The sequence below is a fragment of the Sabethes cyaneus genome, chromosome 3, assembly GCF_943734655.1.
Source record: "Sabethes cyaneus chromosome 3, idSabCyanKW18_F2, whole genome shotgun sequence".
Lineage (NCBI taxonomy): Eukaryota > Metazoa > Arthropoda > Insecta > Diptera > Culicidae > Sabethes > Sabethes cyaneus.
This window is the reverse complement of record NC_071355.1, coordinates 204578194-204598567: the sequence shown is the minus strand read 5'-3', so window position 1 is coordinate 204598567 and position 20374 is coordinate 204578194. Positions and strand designations below refer to the sequence as shown.

Here is a 20374-nt window from a genome sequence, read left to right as displayed (position 1 = left end):
TAAAATTGGTAAAACATTTTTGAACTAACTTAAGTCGGGTTAATGATATAATTTAAATAAAATTAAGTCAGTGACCTTAGAAAGCCGTCGCCCCCCAATTAGTGTACTTGTATAACGCGCCTAATATAACGCGGTCCCAATTAACCGCGTTATACAAATATCTAGATCTACTGCAGCGTGACGTTACAACTTACCAGAAATTCATCTTTTGATTCTTCTGTTAAAAACATGAAAATTCTGCTCTCTTTCAAATTTATCTAAAGTCTTTCTTCTATGATTTGATGAGAGATAAATACTGAATAACTTGCCATGTTCATAATTCTTGAAAACATTTCTAAAGCAACCATCATGCTTTTATTTAACCCCCTAAAAGTGAAATAACAAAATTATTTTTCTTCAGTTTCAATATAACACATTGATGTGTTCTGCAAAGTTTTAGAACATATTATTACAAGAAATTTTGTTGAATACAGTAACCTTCTATCTACTCAGCGAAGGTAGAAAAATCTTATTCATTGTATATGAATTTGTAAAATCAGTTTTTCCTATTTTAGATCGTTTTGTAATTGTTGTATGACTTTTTTATGTATTACAAAATTGTATAAACGGTAAAAATACACAACTTTGCTGAACATAGAATACCTCAATGTTTGCTTGTTTAGGAACTGTAGAACTTTGATTATAAAAAATATCCTGATTTTGACCCAGAATTACTCGACTACCAACAGACGGATACATTTTAAACATTTTACATTTGCTGGTAGTTTTGCTGCATACAGACACCATTTTTCCATATGAAGAAACGAGAGAAAATTCCAGTTGGGGCCAATTGCGGTACACCTCACATGCTACTTGCTTCGTTTCTGTGATGTCGGTTTATGCTAATCTATTTTCCTAACAATTTAAACTATCAATGCATTGAATAATTCCGACATTTTGCTCATAACAAGTTTATTAAAGAATATACGTTAGTATATACGTAATATACGATTTGTAACTTCATAACAATATGGCATTCAAAAACCTACACATGGTGTACAAAATACAACAGCGTGAGTAACCGAAGGTTAATAAAAATTGATGAAATTTATCCAAGAAAACTTTATTGTTGTGAATCAAATAGAATGGCATTATAGGAAATTATGCATAGTTCAAAAACCTATAAACTAGACCTTTACTACGCAATGTATGCTAAAGAATAATATTTCATCTTACAACTTACTGTCGCAGTGGCCTTTTAACCCATCCCCCTCATTAGTAACAACATACTCAGCAATTACATAAGAAAAAGAACTAACAAAATTTATAAGTGCTTCTATTTGGTTCAAATTTTGTAAACTTATTCAATTTCCAAAAATTCCATGTAAACCAAACGTGTCGATTTCTATCTCAAACAGCAAGTAAGACCGTATAACAAAGGTTCCTTTCACCACTAGGTGGATTAAATCAGGTTTTTTTTATCAAATTCGAATATACGTCCCACTTGCACCAGAAAATTGACTTAATTTTAAAAATTCTTCTTAGTTTCATTTCATGTAAATAGTCCTTTTTTGTAATCAAACCTTCATGTGATACTACTAAAAAGATACTGTGTTGCAAGAATTTTAATCCTCCGATGTTCTAGTTTTTATGAAATTTTAAAATTTCGTATTACATAAATGTTATTGATGATTTATAGAGATTTACACCCATGCTGCCAAATGGCGACGTAGGGCACCAGATGTTTTAAATAATCATAGGTGGAATCATGGAACAATAATCATAGGTGTAAATTATACAGTCGATTTAACCCTAGCTATGCAATTTTTAAATCTCACTTGCCTTCTTAGTACAAAAAATATTCAACAAAAAATAAGCAATTAGAGCAGCAGGTCTAGGAAAATAGAAGAGCTCGATTTTTTAAAATATTGTTTTAATTGTAAGCCCATAAGCCATGGCCAAATAAATAAACATCCAAATTACTTACTATGGTAATAAAATACATATTGCTTGAATCAATCTTCCTTATCTGACGCTTTGATAAATTCAAAACGAGCATTATTTCACCATTCAAACCAAACCCCGAACGGACAACGACATACCACCATGTAACCAATTTCTTCAATAGGCATGGCTCCAAATTATTCGGCAGCATGAACCTTATGCACAAAAAATCGACAGTTAAAGGCGACAACAAAAGAAACGACGACTAGCTGGATGCGTAAAAAGGCATGTATTAACCTATGTCGATTGAGTTGAAAGGAGTGAACAAAGGGTCTGTGAAGAACGAATAACAGAATAGAAACGAAAAAATTTGTACTGAGGGGAAAACGCGACAGTCACCTGTTGTCGCTGTGATAGTGGTTTTGTCATTTCAATGACTCTCATCGGTTATATTACTGCTATGGTGCAGTAGCCTGACAATCGACAAACTACTGTCAGCGTGCGGTACTTCTCAGAAGCCTGCACACAGACATTGCTCAGTTCGTCGAACCCTGTCGATTGGTACATGTGGCTCGGCCCTCCGGGCCTCGGATCGATTTCGTGTTTTTCGACCAATTTCTAAACCTTTGTTATAGTATAACAAAGGTAAAAATAGAACATATGGTTTCATGCATTGGCGCTCGTAGGTTCGGACCCTGAGACACAGCACAGGATGCCAATCAATGCAAGTTAAAGATTCTACTTGAATTTTCATGCCTCTATACCTCAGCCCGAGGTGAGGTTGCGTATTCTTTCGCGATTTCTTCGTGGGATATATTACTGCGCAGAATTTGGAACATGAATGAAAAATCTGTGCCTAAATCTGCGCATTATTGCATCGCATTTTTCTAAGGAAAGCAATGCATGCAATCACTCTTTTTGTCTAAAACATGACTAATACTAATTATTCTTTCTAATTATTTGATCATTGCAAATGGTAATTTGATCATTGCAAAGAATTTCGATCATAAATTTGTTAATTTTCTAGAAGGACAATCTTAGCTTTGGTGCTAACGACGATGTTTTCTGCCATATAAAATACTTTCAGTTTCACGTTAAATTATTTCGCTCTCAAATATTATGGCCCGTTAGTGAATAATGGCGTAATATTCAACAGACATTTATAAAAAAATAACGCAATGATCATAGTTATGCACAATGTTAAAAAATCTATACCTATAAAGAAGGATTTCTGTCTGTCTGTCTGTCTGTCTGTATGTTCCTTATAGAATCGAAAACTACGGAACCTATCGGCATGAAAATATGCATGTAGAGGTTTTTTGGGGCCAGAAAAGGTTTTAGTGATGGTTAGAAACCCCTCCCCCACTAAGAGGGGGGGCTCCCATACAAATGAAACACAAATTTCTGCATAACTCGACAACTAATCAAGCAAATAGAACAAAATTTGGCATGTGGGTGTTTTCGGTGACAAGAATTTATTCTATGGTAAATTGAGACCCCTCCCCTCTTTATATGGGGAATTATAACTCCTCTCCTCTTTAAAAGGGGGGGCTTCCATACAAATTTCCTCATAACTCGAGAACTAATCAAGCAAATGGAACCAAATTTGGCATGTGGGTGTTTTTGGAGACAAAAATTTTTTCTATGATGAATTGGGACCCCTCCCCGTTTTAGGAGGGGGGGATCCTATACACATGAAATAAAAATTTCCTCATAACTGAAGAACTAATCAAGCAAATGGAACAAAATTTGGCATGTGAAAGTTTTCGAGGGCAAGAATATTTTCTATGGTAAATAAGGACCCCTCCCCACTTTAAGAGGGGGGGGGGCTCCTATACAAACGAAATACAAATTTCCTCATAACTCGAGAACTAATCAAGCAAATGGAACAAAATTTGGCACGTGGGTGTTTTTGGAGACAAAAATTTTTTCTATGATGAACTGGGACCCCTCCTCACTTTAGGAGGGGGGGCTCCTATACAAATGAAATACAAATTTCCTCATAACTCGAGAGCTAATCAAGCAAATGAAACCAAATTTGGCATGTGAAAGTTTTCGAGGGCAAGAATATTTTCTATGGTGAATTAGAACCCCTCCCCACTTTAAGAGGGGGGGCTCCCATACAAACGAAATACGAATTTCCTCATAACTCGGGAACTAATCAAGCAAATGGAACCAAATTTGACACGTGGGTGTTTTTGGAGACAAAAATTTTTTCTATGATGAATTGTGACCCCTCCCCGTTTTAGGAGGGGGGATCCTATACACATGAAATACAAATTTCCTCATAACTGAAGAACTAATCAAGCAAATGGAACAAAATTTGGCATGTGGAAGTTTTCGAGGGCAAGAATATTTTTTATGGTAAATAAGGACCCCTCCCCATTTTAAGAGGGGGGGCTCCTATACAAACGAAATACAAATTTCCTCATAACTCGAGAACTAATCAAGCAAATGGAACCAAATTTGGCACGTGGGTGTTTTTGGAGACAAAAATTTTTTCTATGATGAATTGGGACCCCTACTCACTTTAGGAGGGGGGGCTCCTATACAAATGAAATTCAAATTTCCTCATAACTCGAGAACTAATCAAGCAAATAGAACCAAATTTGGAATGTGGAGGTTTCTGGAGGCAAAAATATTTTCTATGGTGAATTAGGACCCCTCCCAACTTTAAGAGAGGGTGCTTTTACACAAATGAAATACAAATTTCCTCATAATTCTAGAACTAATCAAGCAAATGGAACCATATTTGGCATGTGGGTGTTTTTGGAAGCAACCATTTTTTCTATGATGAATTAGGACCCCTTACCTTTTTAAGAGGGGGGGCACTCATACAAACGAAATACAAATTTTCTCATAACTCTAGAACTAATCAAGCAAATGGAACCAAATTTATCATTTGGGTGTTTTTGTAGGCAAGAATATTTTCTATGGTATATTTTCTATGGATTTCCCCAATTTAAGAGGGGGGGCTCCTATACAAATGAAAAACAAATTTCCTCATAACTCGAGAACTAATCTAGCAAATGGAACCAAATTTGACATGTAAGTGGTTTTGGACGCAAGATTTTTTTCTATGGTGAATTGAGACCCCTCTCTTCTTTAGAAAGCGAGTTATGGGCCATCTCCCCTTTAAGAGGGTGGGCTTCCATACAAATGAAATGCAAATTTCCTCTTATCTCGAGAACTAATCAATCAAATGGAACCAAATTTGGCATGTGGGAGTTTTAGATGGCAGAAATTTTTTCTATGGTGAATTACGACTCCTTCCCCTTTTAAGAGGGGAGCTCCCATACAAATGAAATTCAAATTTCCTTATAACTTGAGAAGTAATCAAGCAAATGGAACCAAATTTGGCATGTGGGAGATTTTGGAGTCTTGAATTTATTTTACGATAGTTAGAGACCTCCAACCCCTGTGGTAGGGGGATGGACTCTCATACAAATAAAACAGAAATTTTTGCGAAACTCAAAAACTAATCGAACTCGAGAAATTCGAGACTCTTCCATAAAACATTAGTCAATACAAGACCACAAAAACTATCTATAGTAACACTAGATCATTCAGGACGAGACGGTCGCGAGTGTTACCGGTGACCCGCCGTCGGAGGTGCCGTCCACTGGGGGGCTTGCAAAACTCGAGATTGTGACAAAGATCATCCGAGATTCATGATTATGTACAACACAGGTTAATTTGTGGCAATACGAAGTTTGTCGGGTCAGCTAGTACTCATATAAAGAAAAAATGCGCAGAATTAGGAGCCGCGCAGAATTAGGGGCGGTCACGGTATATATATATATATGGAAGAGAACTATTTCAAATCAACTTCGCATGCTGCTTGTTTCAAATTATAACTATGATTTTGTCAAATTAAATACGCGCCAGAATAATGAAAATTATTCTGGAAGTGTGAATATGTAAAAGTATCCATGCGGGGTTTATTGTTTATGAAGGCGACTTCGGAATGTGCGTGTATATCCAGGCATTCTAGAAATGGGTCATTGGATGAACAATAGAGCTATCACCTTCTATCTCCAGGACTAAAATTATTTGCATTTAGGAAGACAAACTTTTTAACTAAAAGATGCAAGTAATTTTTGTACATAAAAGCGCTGCCGGTCAGCGGGCGATGGATTGTATCACACACACACACACACAACTACCGGCATTTTTGGAAAGGTTTTGTTTTTCGAAATTTGTTCACAATTGCTCACGGATAATCCAACTGCTTACTTACTTTACTTTACTTTAGTGGCAACGGTCCGCTACCGATCCTGCGCCGAACGAATTATGGTCCTCCAGTACCGTCGGTCCTGGGCTGCCGTTCTCCAATCCCTACGAACACCAGCTGAACGTGCATCGTTTTCGACAGCACACACCCACCGGGTGCGGGGTCTGTCTCGGAGTCTACAGCCTCTTCCTGGTTCTCTGCTGAAAATAGTTTTGGCTACTCTTTCATCGGGCATTCTGGCCACGTGTCCACCTCACCGCAGTCTGCCACATTGCACTACCTTCACTATATCAGCATATGTGTATACTTGGTACAGCTCGTGATTCATGCGTCTGCGCCACACTCCATTGTCCATTTTGCCACCAAAGATCGCAGAATTTTACGCTCAAAACCCCCAAGCACTCGCCGATCAGCTTCCTTTAGCGTCCATGATTCGTGTCCGTAAAGGGCCACCGGGAGGATTAGTGTTCTGTAGAGCGCCAGTTTGGATCCGTCCAGCGTCGCACGAATCAGCGTAACTAGTTTCGTCGGAAAACCATGTTCTAGCATTATCTGCAACAGCTCATTTCGTTTAACTGAATCATATGCCGCTTTAAAGTCCACAAACAGATGGTGTGTCTGCAAGTTGTACTCCCGGAACTTGTCTAGCAACTGGCGCAGGGTAAACATCTGATCCGTCGTGACCACTCCTCCGGCATTTGTTCTTCCTCCCAGATCCTGACAATGATCCGGTGGATTGCTTCGTACAGCCGCTCGCTCCCCGCTTTTAGAAGTTCAGCCGGGATACCGTCCTTCCCAGCAGCCTTATCGTTTTTCAGCTCACTGATTGCCTTCCTAACCTCCTCCTGTGTTGGTGGCTCCACAGCTTGACCATCGCTTACAATTTCTATCCTGTCCCTGCTGTTCTCCGCATTTACCTCTCCATTCAATAGTGTCCGGAAGTGCTCCTTCCACCTGGCTGCTACCGCCGTTTTGTCGGTAAGCAGGTTGCCAGCACTATCATTGCACATCACAGGCATGGCAAAATTCCTGCATCTCACCGTTTTATAGAAACTCCGTGTGTCGTTGCTGGCGTATCGTTCCTCTGCGCCGGCGAGCACGTGCTCCTCGTACTCGCGTTTCTTTAGACGATGGATTCTTTTTTCCGCAGCTCTACTCTCTCTGTATCTCTCTCTGTTTTGACGCGTTGCCGCAGTGAGCATACGACTCCTGGCCTGGTTCTTTTCGTCTGTCACTCTCTGGCATTCGGCGTCAAACCAGCTGTTCCACGGGTCGTGCCTACCACCTCTCTCGCTGCTGTTTGGATGGCACCATGGATGTTCCTCCACAGCCCATTTATATCTTCTTCTTCTACCTGCTGTTCTGCGATTCGCTGGTCAAGCTTCCTGGCGTACTCCACTGCTACGCCGTCTGCCGTTAACCGCTGGATGTTGAAACGCAGCGTCCTTTCAGTGCGAGCTTTCGCCGTGTTCGACAGCCTTGCGCGAATCTTACTCACTACGAGACAGAGGTCAGAGTCGATATTTGGTCCACGAAAAGACCGTACATCGATAACATCCGAAAAGTGTCGACCGTCAATCAAGACATGATCGATCTGAGAGCTAGAGTCTCCATTTGGATGCATCCAGGTGTGTTTCCGAATATTCAAACGTGGAAAGTAGGTGCTACAGATGGCCATCCCTCTGGCCGCGGCAAAATTCATGAGCCTCAGACCGTTATCATTGGTCGACAGATGCAGGCTATGTCTTCCAATAACTGGACGGAAGAATTCCTCCCTCCCGATCTGCGCGTTTGCATCTCCGATGATGATTTTCACGTCGTGTTTTGGGCATTCTCCATAGGTCCTCTCAAGCTTGTCGTAAAACTCGTCTTTTGCATCATCGGATTTATCATTTGTCGGTGCGTATAAGTTGATTAGGCTATAGTTGAAGAATTTGCCCTTAATCCTCAACACGCATATACGGTCATCTACGGGCCTCCACCGGATAACTCGTTGCTTTTGTTTTCCCAACACTACGAAACCGACTCCATGTTCAGCTGTCTTACCGCCACTGTAGTAGATGTGGTACTTGAAAGAAGTGCCTGCAATAGGGTCTACTGCACGGAACTCCCTTTCTCCGGATCTTGGCCACCGAACTTCCTGAATAGCAGCGATCTCCACTTCGAGTTGATGCAGCTCTCGAGCAAGCAAGCCAGCCCGTGCCGGTTCATGGAGAGTTCGGACATTCCAGGTACCAAGTTTCCAATCGTTATCCCTTAATCGTTTCCTTGTCCCTTGCCGTGTCCTATACCGATTGTTCCGTCCTGAATTTTTTTGTTCGTTGTTCGTGGTAATTGAGTTTTCAGTATACTACCTCACCGGGGTCGCGATACCTACATCCCGCTGATGGGTCTGCCATCTTAGGTATAGCTTGCAGGATACAGCATTTCATATTCAGCCGCCCGAGACAGACGCTGTGTGAGCTGCTTCTCACCTGGAGAACATGCGCTCTAGTTCGCACCTCCTAGCTTAGCTGCTTCAGTAAGTACATGAAGCATTTCCGTGTAAGGCCATCGATCGCCATCATTTGACTTAGATCTGCGTGGAAGCGCCACGTGGGAGCTTGAGAGAGCCAGAGCTCTGTTTGACGCTCCTTCCAGGTAACTCTCTCCATTTCATACCCAATCCAACTGCTAATAATGCTAAATCGCTGGCAGTGAATCGACCTAGTAGCGATCGACGTCCATTTCTAATGATGATAAAATCAGCCGAAGCTGAAGAGTGTCTATATCCTATGACATTTATGACACCATTGATTACGCACTCTATCGCCATTCGTTTGCTCACCGCGTAGGAGCAAATATTTGTTCCGCTTGAACACTTTTTTATTTGAAATGTAGCGTGACCTTTCTCGGACGCTTGCTTTAGTACATCCCAGTCCTTGCCACAAAGCACATTTACATCGGCTCCTGAGTCTATCATGAACTCGATGGGCCGTGAATGTCCAAGAGTACACTTAATCAATACATCTTGAAGTGAGAGGGACTCTCTTATCAAAATCGGTTGGACCTAGCTCCGATGATGGGTAACATCTACCCGAAACCGGTTGGCGAATAAGGTAAATGTTCAGTTTTATTTTGTAAGAACAATAAGTGATAAGTGAACAGTATAGTATATACATTACAATATTAGTTCAATAGTTCTGAAATTGGTCTCATATCCATAAGTTACTAGGACTTAGCCTAGAACTGGAATTTAGCCAGGACTTGGTTTGACATGCCCTTAATAAGTTGTGCTCTGTCAAACCGCTCTTGGTCCACTATACTGTAGCCACAGAGTCTTACATTCTCGACCAATTTGGCATGAAAACCCATCACCGATTCTCCCTGTCCTTGTCGCATGTTGGAAAAGGCATCATGTTCTGCATTCGTATCCGTCATAGACTTCAAGTATAAGTCTGTATTCCTGACGAACTTAACGTAGCAATCCGCTTCCGCAAAGTTTGTTTGCAATTTTGCTGCTTTAATAATAGACTGCATCTCCTCCCCCACAGATAGGAACAATTGCGCCCTTTTGGCCTGGTCGAAAGCATTCCCTAGGGATGCAGCAATTTCGAAGGTCTCGATGTATTTATGCCATGCCCCCCACAACTTGTTTGCCGGTACGCCTTTGGGAAAAGCATTGATGTGGTCCCATCTGATGCCCTGCATTGAATTATCCCGTGGAGCTTTGTTCGCGCTGTGGTCCAACTTCGTTCAATTTCGTCTACGTTGGGCACGTAATAGCTTTGCTTGCTGGTGTTGAGCGATGAGGCTAAGTTGCTTAATATTTACTCGAATTGATCCATACGAGCATACAATTCATCCTTCTCTTGGGGAGTACGGCGAACGACTACTTCATCGACGGCATTTAACATGACTACCCCCTGCTGAGCTTGTTGAATTTGGTCGATTCCACTGCAATTATCTTCAATGATCACATCTACATCACTCAGTGAGTGTTTCGATTCAGAAGACAAAGCTTTAGTGGTAACCGAAACATTTGAGTTTCTCGAGCCGGGAGATGACTGAATTTGTTCATCGACATCCCTGGCCTCAGAGTCTGTAATGTACTCTGGAGTTCGGACAAAACTTCCTTCACTGGCCATTTTGAGAAGAATGTATCTATGACAGCTGAACAGATGATGTCAGTTACGGAGGCTGTTTTGAGGTATTCAATTTTCAATTGGAAGATTAGAGTGCACGTTTGTTTGATTTACCTTAAATTTGATAGTACGTAAATGTTAAATTATTCCCACTTCTCCCATTCGTGCCATTCTCTCTATGCTATTTAAACAACAAACTATTTTCTGCCTGGCGGTTACCCGCACTCGTGGTCATCCCGAACATACGATTCATTACAATTCAATCATGTTTTGGTTGTTATCCCAACGCGCCATTCTTGTGGTCGTCCCGAACTCACAATTGTGGTCGTCCCGACTCACACATAGTAACACCAGTCTCTGCTAAAGTGGTTATCTCAACGCGTCATTCTTGTGGTCGTCCCGAACTCATAATCCTCCTAAGACGGTTATCCAAACGCGCATGTGTGGTCATCCTGAACGCACTTCAAAACTATTTTTCTATATCAGCAATTTTCGCAAATGTACACTCTAATCTTACCTTTTTTGCTCATTTTTTTTTAAAGAGGTTCTCTCTGAACGGCAGTAGAGGAATCCAATCTGATTCCAATGACAGGATCGCCAAATGTGGAATCAGGTTCCTACCTAGTAAGATTAGTCCTTCTTCAGCCTTCTTGCAATCTTGTTGGTTAACCTGCTTGATGACTGCTTCGCGGTTCGAGGTTGAATGATCCAATTTTCCAAACCAACCTGTGGTACCTTTGTTGTGGTCGTAGTTATGTGTCGTATTGTTATCGTCGTAGTCGGGCTGTGTGCATCGTTGTTATGTGTTGTGTTGTTAACGTCGTTGTTGTTTTATTGGCGTCGTTGTCGTGGGTCATGAAAGACATCAACCTTGGCATGAAAGACCATCAACCTTTGCGAAGCCCTCTGTGTCATTCGAATGAATTTGACAACCCACCCGAAAACCGAACACAGCACTGTGTGCCATCCATCGTAGATTTAATTAGTTTGATGAGCTTCCTGAGGATCCAATTAATAAGTAAACAGATTTAAGAAAGTAGAAGAAAGACTCGCAGTCTTCTTGATGGTACCAATCATCAGCATTAAATAAACTGGAACAGAGCTAAATTAATAAAACCAGTGAGGAAGTCATCACATTTGAACGCTTGGAAGTCGCTGCATATCACCACAGCTGAGCAATGTTTGATGAATGAAGACGATGCTCCGATAGTATCACCGCTCTTTCATCTAATAAAGCTTAAGTTGTAACTACTCTTTTATCAAAATCGGTTGGACCTAGCTCCGATGATGGGTAACATCTACCCGAAACCGGTTGGTGAATAAGGTAAATGTTCAGTTTTATTTTGTAAGAACAATAAGTGATAGTGTCCAGTATATACATTACAATATTAGTTCAATAGTTCTTACGTTGCACGAAGATACGAAAGTGAGTCTTCTTGATGGATTGTGGATCGATGATTGATGCTTGATTATTGATGATTGATGATTGATGATTGATGATTGATGATTGATGATTGATGATTGATGATTGATGATTGATGATTGATGATTGATGATTGATGATTGATGATTGATGATTGATGAATTGATGATTGATGATTGATGATTGATGATTGATGATTGATGATTGATGATTGATGATTGATGATTGATGATTGATGATTGATGATTGATGATTGATGATTGATGATTGATGATTGATGATTGATGATTGATGATTGATGATTGATGATTGATGATTGATGATTGATGATTGATGATTGATGATTGATGATTGATGATTGATGATTGATGATTGATGATTGATGATTGATGATTGATCATTGATCATTGATCATTGATCATTGATCATTGATGATTGATGATTGATGATTGGTGATTGATGATTGATGATTGATGATTGATGATTGATGATTGATGATTGATGATTGATGATTGATGATTGATGATTGATGATTGATGATTGATGATTGATGATTGATGATTGATGATTGATGATTGATGATTGATGATTGATGATTGATGATTGATGATTGATGATTGATGATTGATGATTGATGAATGATGATTGATGATTGATGATTGATCATTGATCATTGATCATTGATGATTGATGATTGATGATTGATGATTGGTGATTGATGATTGATGATTGATGATTGATGATTGATGATTGATGATTGATGATTGATGATTGATGATTGATGATTGATGATTGATGATTGATGATTGATGATTGATGATTGATGATTGATGATTGATGATTGATGATTGATGATTGATCATTGATCATTGATCATTGATGATTGATGATTGATGATTGATGATTGGTGATTGATGATTGATGATTGATGATTGATGATTGATGATTGATGATTGATGATTGATGATTGATGATTGATGATGGATGATTGATGATTGATGATTGATGATTGATGATTGATGATTGATGATTGATGATTGATGATTGATGATTGATGATTGATGATTGATGATTGATGATTGATGATTGATGATTGATGATTGATGATTGATGATTGATGATTGATGATTGATGATTGATGATTGATGGATGATGGATGATGAATTGATGGAGGACAGAACTGAGCATAACTTTATTTAAAATAGTCCAGCACCGAAACAGAGAACATCAACACTGATCGTATTATTTTATTCGTTGCAGATTAAATGGTGCAGTTTCGCCAGCATGTCTTTGGATTGATAATGAAGTACGGTTCGATGCATTGGAGGCCACTGGCTGGGGAGACACTGGATTCGGTAATTATTGTTATTCTGCAAGCGTTATCATGTATGGTACAGTAAACGCACTAATTCTGCGCATGGTTCCTAATTCTATGCACCGCACATTTTCCTTTAAAATCATAGCATTCTCAAATGAATGCTCTATGTACACATTTGTGCTAAAATTCTTATTACTAAAGCATTTACCATAGACAATTTTTTTACTGCTTTTTCAAAAGCGATGTTCGAGAAAATCGGAAAATTTCCCTTAGAATTTTATACGATAACGGGTGGCAACTATAATTTTGAATTTTTTTTTTCTCAACCTGTCAAAAAGATACATGAAGAAAATCTGATTTACCGAAATTAAAGATGCATTATCCATTGTTGAAAAAAAATTAGCGTACATTTGAAAACGGTCCGTAATCGGCTGTTCGGCGAAGCTTTCAATTGACGTCGAAACATGAGCGTTGTACGGCCGTCATGTCAGCTTTGCGAATCAACTCCCCAATCAACCAATCAACTGTTTGCAATTCGTGGCTCTCCAGTTATTTTTGTACACCAAGGAATTCAAAATCCCGAAGAAATCTTCGATTGGGCGCACTGAGACAGTTTTTGGGTAAAAATGGGATCGAATGGGTATTCAGGAACAATTGTGTTTTTTGGCCTAATGCGATGATGCTCTATCCGGCCAAAACACGCATTGTCGATCTGCATGATGTTCTATAGAATGATGCCTGATGTTCAAATCAAAATTTCATCAAAATCAAAATTTTCTTCAAACATTCGTCTGGTGCATCTTAATTGATAGCCACACCAGGGGGCTTGTTGTTGAAGAAACGAGAAAGAGAACGATGTTCTTAATTTTGGCTGGTCTCCCGAGCAAAGTTTTAGAGCAAATTGAAAACAAAATTTGATATCTTGATATAACGGATTTTGAATACTCGTTGTGATTTCATTTTGGTCGACTTAGCGGTTAAAATATCAAAATTGATTGCAAAAATTCTACGCCGTGAAATTATGTAAATTGATCAAGCTATCAAAAATATCAAACGGAATACTAAATTGCTGTTACACAATATCAATAGGAGAGCAGAATTAGTAGTCATTTTACTATCATAGCATCATCATTTTGCTATCATCATATAATTTGAACCAACCATTTTACTAGAAAAAATTTATGTAAAAATAGATTAATCTAAATATTGAAGGTTTATTTACATCATAAATAGAATCTGTCAACAAAATGATAGCAAAGTCTGATACATCATAAGTGCCATTTTCAGTTGGTAACAAAACATGTTTTCTAGTTGAATCAATAGCAGAATATGTAATAATTTTGATATACTTTTGTTGTCAATCCTTGCTCGGGGTTCCACTACATTACTTGCGAATAGTTATTGGGCATCTTAGGATATGACATACAGTCGAAGTCGCTTTTTCCGAGATTTCTGTTGCAGTTCGTAGAACTGTACGACGCGCTTCCGAAATGCTACTTGTTACGACGCCATTTTAGCCAAACTGGGCAAGCATAAACCAAACAATAAATATTAACAAAAAGAGGAGAGAGAGAGAGAGAGAGAGAGAGAGAGTGCTAACACATACATACTCTCATTTCTCTCTGAGCTCGTTTGTTGTTGAGCACAAGAGCGCGAAAAAATTCCAAAATTTTAGTTGCCACCCGTTCATTGTGAATAATGCCCTCAAATCACACCATCAATCCATTCCTCTAGCAGTTTTTCCTTCTCCAAAATCCGAAAAACGATCCTATAAAGCAGATCGTTGCGTTGCTGCTATCTTTGTAGAGTTCTAAAGGGGGTGCGGCCAGCGGTTCTATTAGTCTTCAGCTGTCCGATTTCTCTTTTAACTCTAACTTACTTACTTCATTGGCCTTACGTCTTACGACAAGGTCTGTGCAGTATAATGTCTCCCCGACAAATGTGATAGATTGCGTCAAGGATCTTGGGGTACTGCTGGACTCTAAATTGACTTTCAAACAGCATGTTTCATTCGTTGTCGACAAGGCCTGCAGAAACCTGGGATTCATCATGCGCATCGCCAAAAACTTCAACGGTATTTACTGTTTGAAATCACTCTTCTGTGGGTTGGTTCGCTCCAACCTCGAGTATTGCGCACCCGTATGGAGCCCGTATTACCAAAACGGCGTCATTCGAATAGAGTCGGTACAACGGAGGTTCATCCGCTTTGCCCTCCGTAGGTTACCATGGAATGATCCGTTCCGGCTACCAAGCTACGAACAGCGCTGCAGATTAATCAAGTTGGACACCCTGCAAACACGTCGGGACGTAACTAGAGCCGTCTTCGTATCAGATGTTCTGACATCCCGGATTGACTGTCCTTGGATTCTTGGAAGACTAGACATCTTAACTCGGTCTCACTTAACGCGGAATAATTCCTTCTTGCATATACCACATCGGAGAACTAACTACAGTACTTTCGGTACTATAACCGGCTCTGTTGTTCTTCAGCCGCTGAACGCCTTCTTCAACTTCCCGTATCGATGGGAGTGGCACATCTTCGTTGCTTGCTACACCAATGTGGTCACTTCCTCCGCTATCATGGTCTTCCGCCTGCACGCCATTCAGGTGTTCGTCGTAGTGCTGCTTCCACCTTTCGATCACCGCACGATCGTCAGTCAAGATGTCTCCATCTTTATCTCTGCACATTTCGGCCCGCGGCACAAAGCCTTTGCGAGATCCGTTGAGTCTCTGATAGAATTTCCGTGTGTCGCGAAAGCGGTACAGCTGTTCGAGTTCTTCGCGCTCCTTCTCCCTTCGGTGGCGCTTCTTCTCTTTGAAGATTTGGGTTTGCTGCCTCCGCTTCTATTAGTATCGCTCCACATTCTGACGGGTGGCTCTACGCAGCATTTGTATCTGCGCTGGGTTCTTCTCAGCCAATATCTGCTGGCATTCCTCGTCAAACCATTCGTTACGTCGATTCGGTGCCACACGGCCTAGGACGTTCACTGCTACGCTGTTAATGGCTGTTTTCACGACATTCCAACAGTCCTCAAGAGGGGCTTCATTCAGCTCACCCTCTTCCGGCAGCGCGGTTTCGAGAGATAACGCGTAGTTTTCGGAGATCTCTGGTTGCTTCAGTCACGCTAGATTATACTGTGGCGGTCGCCGGTATCGTATGTTGATCACAACAGATAGTTTTTGACGTATCCTTACCGTCACTAGGTAGTGATCTGAATCAATGTTAGCGCCCGGATGGGTTCTGACATCGATAATCTCTGAACTATGCCGACCATCTATCAGAACGTGGAAATTAAATAAAATTAAAAAAAGAAAACTTATCCAATTTATTTCTACTATGTATATTTTATTCTTGACAGATATGTATTTCGCCTACGACTTGCCTGCAAGCGGTCGTATTCACGCTCCAACTGCGCGTTGAATGCGTCTTTGTCATCATCGGTACTTCCGAAGTAAGGGTTGTACACGTTAATTATGCTAATATTAAAGAATCGGCCCTTGATTCTTAATCTGCACATTCGGGAGTTGATCGGCCACCACCCGATCACCCGCTTCTGCATCTCGCCCGTCACTATAAAAGCTGTGCCCAGCTCGTGTGTATTGCCGCAGCTCTGGTAGATGGTATGACCACAAACAAACAGACGAGACACTCGCGTAAATTCCATCGTCCAATCAAAAACCACTCATTTTTCAAAAAAGCATGTTTCGCAACATGACCACACCGCGGCGCGCGAGTGTTGCTTCGAGATTTCAGTATGAAACCATACAAATGTAAAAACCCTACAGCATAAAACCGTGCAAATGCAAGCTACTCTGCGACATGCATAACAGAGGGTGCTAGTGTGCAAGCAAAATGTGTAGGACGTTTTTAAAGGATTTTCTTCTATGTGTCATGTCAGTTCGTCAGTGGTATGACCATATCTACATACCATCGTTCCTTTCCAGCATACCTCCTGCAACGCTATGATATCGAACTTGCGGCTCTTCATTTCTTTAGAAAGCACGTGGGTACTTCATAGAAAATTTATAGACCGACAGTTCCATGTTCCTAATTTCCAATCGTTAGTCCGTTTTCGTCGCCTGGGTCTTTGCCGGTTGTTCCGATTAGAGTTATTATTATTACTTACGGAGTACATTGCTTTGTTTTTTTTTTAGAGGTTCAGGTTTGCAAAGCCCACAACCAGCCCCACAGTATCGCCAGAGGGCAACGTAGCTCGAAGGAGCCCTCCTTCCCTGTCAGGATACGACCTTGGTTTCCACCGGGTTTATCTATAAACTCGTTTATTATTATTTGTGGGCATTCGCAAGTTAATTTTCATTCCACCCTCGTCCGTTATGTCGCCATTGAGGTTCTCATCGAAGAATTGCTTCCATCTATCGACCACCTCGCGCTAGTAATTGTGACCAAGTTTTTTCCTCGTCTCTATACATATCAGGCTTCGGTGTGTTATGAGATTGGTAGACCGTCTCATCGAACTTGCTAAAATAGCTGTTCTAATCGACAATTAGCAACAAGGGACGATGCTGGTCTAACAAGCCAGTTGTTGTATCTTCGAATCTCGGCTGGGCGGTGATGCTCTATAGTCAGTCGGATCGTTATACCTACTTGCGTAATTGCCCTGTATTCCCCGTCAATGCATTCATTTCATACACTTGGAGTGTCTGCACGTAACGCCGTAGTTACGACCTTTTGAGCCGAGCGTATCCTGTCCCATCCATCTCGATGGTCGAAGCACCAAGCTACACAAAGAAAGGTCCTCACCCAGTGTATGTCTGTGATGTTCGAGAAAAACGAGTTTGAGAGAATGTGGTCAATTTGGCAGAACATTCGTTGGTCAGCAGATCTCCGGTGGTGTTGTGAAACTCGAATCCAACCCTAGTCTGAACGATTTTCATAATAAATAGCAATAAAACTGTAAATTCTCGGTTAGATCATGACACATCATTTAACTTTTTTTTAGTACCCTTAACTAGTCTTAAGATAATCAATATGAAAACCAAGAATTTGACTAAATCTTTGAAGAATGGATTTAAATATGTTATAAGTCCACAGCACAAAGACGATCTTCATCACTGCAAAAAGTTACACTGAAACCAACCGCTAATGAGGAATGCAGTAAATTTTATAGCCACCACCGTCTATTAAAATATGGCCTCAAGGAAACCCAGTTATGCGCGGGAGATGATGTGATGGATACCTGTCACGTAAATCTATAATTTTAAGTTGGTAAAAGTGTACTACAAAGCTTGATTCTAGGGTGACTCCGGAGGACCTCTTCAGATAAAATTGCTTCACAATGGCAAACAGTCTTCATTTATTGTTGGTATAACTACATTCGGTGTAGCTTGCGGAACAGCCACCCCAGGGGTTTATACGAAAGTTTCGGCTTACTACCAATGGATCCTGCGGACAATGCGAAGTCAGGAGAGCAACGTTTTTAGTTAGGCACAGCCATACTTGATATTCAATTCGTATTACTCTTGTTTGTTAATTTTCGATAGGTTGGAGCCTGGAACCTGACGCTTGTTCTCTTCGAAACGTTCATTTTAGGCAGTACGAATACGACGCATTCGGTAGGTCCTGGAATGCACACATGCATTTTGCAGGAAAGGATCTACGACATAAGGTACATTTGTTTGTTCGGTGGTTCTACTTTTTTGAATTTTTTATTCTTCCATTTAAAAAAACTTTTTTACAACAAAATACTCCTATTATTTTCCGTTTAAAAACATTCTATAAAAAATTAGCAGCTGCAAAAATTTTTGTTGACACACAATATTGAAAAATCAGATACACAGACTTGTCGTAACATAAATTGCAACTTAATTTTCACTCTTAGCTTACTGTAGCATGGCAAGATGGTCACACGGGAGATTGCAGTGCAACACTTATTGACGATGACACTGCACTCACGCTTGCAGAATGTGCATCACATTATGGGTATGAGTTCTACATATTTCCGTATTCTTCAACCTTAAAGTTTCATCCTTTCAGCGTTGCTCCTTCATACGTCATTGTCGACGCCTACGGTAAAAATTTCGGTATCGCAGAAATAATTGTGCACCCAGAATATAAAGAAAACTCCGTATATAACAATATTGCGGTACTTAAACTGAAAGACCGAATAGAATTCTCCGAACAAGTGACTCCGGCGTGCATATGGCATTCGCGGAAAGTAGACGACAAAGAACTGAAAGTGGCGGGTATCGGTCGTACCGATCTTAATACTTTCTACTCTTTAGGTTTTGATGACCAGATAATGTCTGAAGAAATTGGTAAGCTTTTACGTAATTGACAATTACTGTTGCATATCTATACCCTATAGCGCAGTTGTTACAAAGTAGTTGTAGTAACTTGATATGTGACTAATTCTGGTCATAACTAAGTTGATGCAACAAGAAGTGCTAAAATTGTGCTACTTGGGTATACGGCACTAGTTCTTCAGCCTACTTCTATTTTGGTTCTAGTTTCAGTTTTCTACATCCTAGGGGAAAACCCATTATTTTTTACCAGCTGTTAATGATTTCCAATCACTCCTTTTGTAGTGATTATCTGGTTCTTCCTGTTCAAGTTACGCGAAAACAGAGTACGCCCGATAATTAGAAGCGTACCGAAAATACTAATCATTGTCCTAGATTTAGCTTTTTGCCTTTCTACTATATGAAAATATAGTATAAAGGTATAGGAATCACTCGAAAAACCGAAAATCGAAAGAAAGCCTAGCGGGATGAGTGCCATATACCATTCGACTCAGTTTCGAAAACTGTGCATTTTCTCTCTCTGTGTGTGTGTGTGTGTGTGTGTGTGTGTGTGTGTGTGTGTGTGTGTGTGTGTGTGTGTGTGTGTGTGTGTGTGTGTGTGTGTGTGTGTGTGTGTGTGTGTGTGTGTGTGTGTGTGTGTGTGTGTGTGTGTGTGTGTGTGTGTGTGTGTGTGTGTGTGTGTGTGTGTGTGTGTGTGTGTGTGTGTGTGTGTGTGTGTGTGTGTGTGTGTGTGTGTGTGTGTGTGTGTGTGTGTGTGTGTGTGTGTGTGTGTGTGTGTGTGTGTGTGTGTGTGTGTGTGTGTGTGTGTGTGTGTGTGTGTGTGTGTGTGTGTGTGTGTGTGTGTGTGTGTGTGTGTGTGTGTGTGTGTGTGTGTGTGTGTGTGTGTGTGTGTGTGTGTGTGTGTGTGTGTGTGTGTGTGTGTGTGTGTGTGTGTGTGTGTGTGTGTGTGTGTGTGAGTGAGTGTGAGTGTGTGTACTCACTCACTTTTCTTGGAGATGGCTGGTCCGATTTTAATGTTCTTAGTGTCAGATAAAAGGTCTAGGTGTCCCATTGTTCGCTATTTAATTTCATACTGATCGGACTTTTAGTTC

The 20374-nt window shown here is 40.5% G+C and overlaps 1 protein-coding gene across 1 annotated transcript in view; it reads left to right on the top strand.

Moving 5' to 3' along the window:
• Nucleotides 1-20374, top strand: part of LOC128740608 (uncharacterized) — a 40249-nt gene that overhangs the window by 17437 nt on the left and 2438 nt on the right. The window contains exons 5-10 of the mRNA XM_053836169.1: nucleotides 12965-13059; nucleotides 18076-18227; nucleotides 18280-18463; nucleotides 18525-18596; nucleotides 18873-18963; nucleotides 19018-19298. Coding sequence (XP_053692144.1) covers nucleotides 12965-13059; nucleotides 18076-18227; nucleotides 18280-18463; nucleotides 18525-18596; nucleotides 18873-18963; nucleotides 19018-19298 — 875 coding nt within the window. The remainder of the gene's footprint in view (nucleotides 1-12964; nucleotides 13060-18075; nucleotides 18228-18279; nucleotides 18464-18524; nucleotides 18597-18872; nucleotides 18964-19017; nucleotides 19299-20374) is intronic.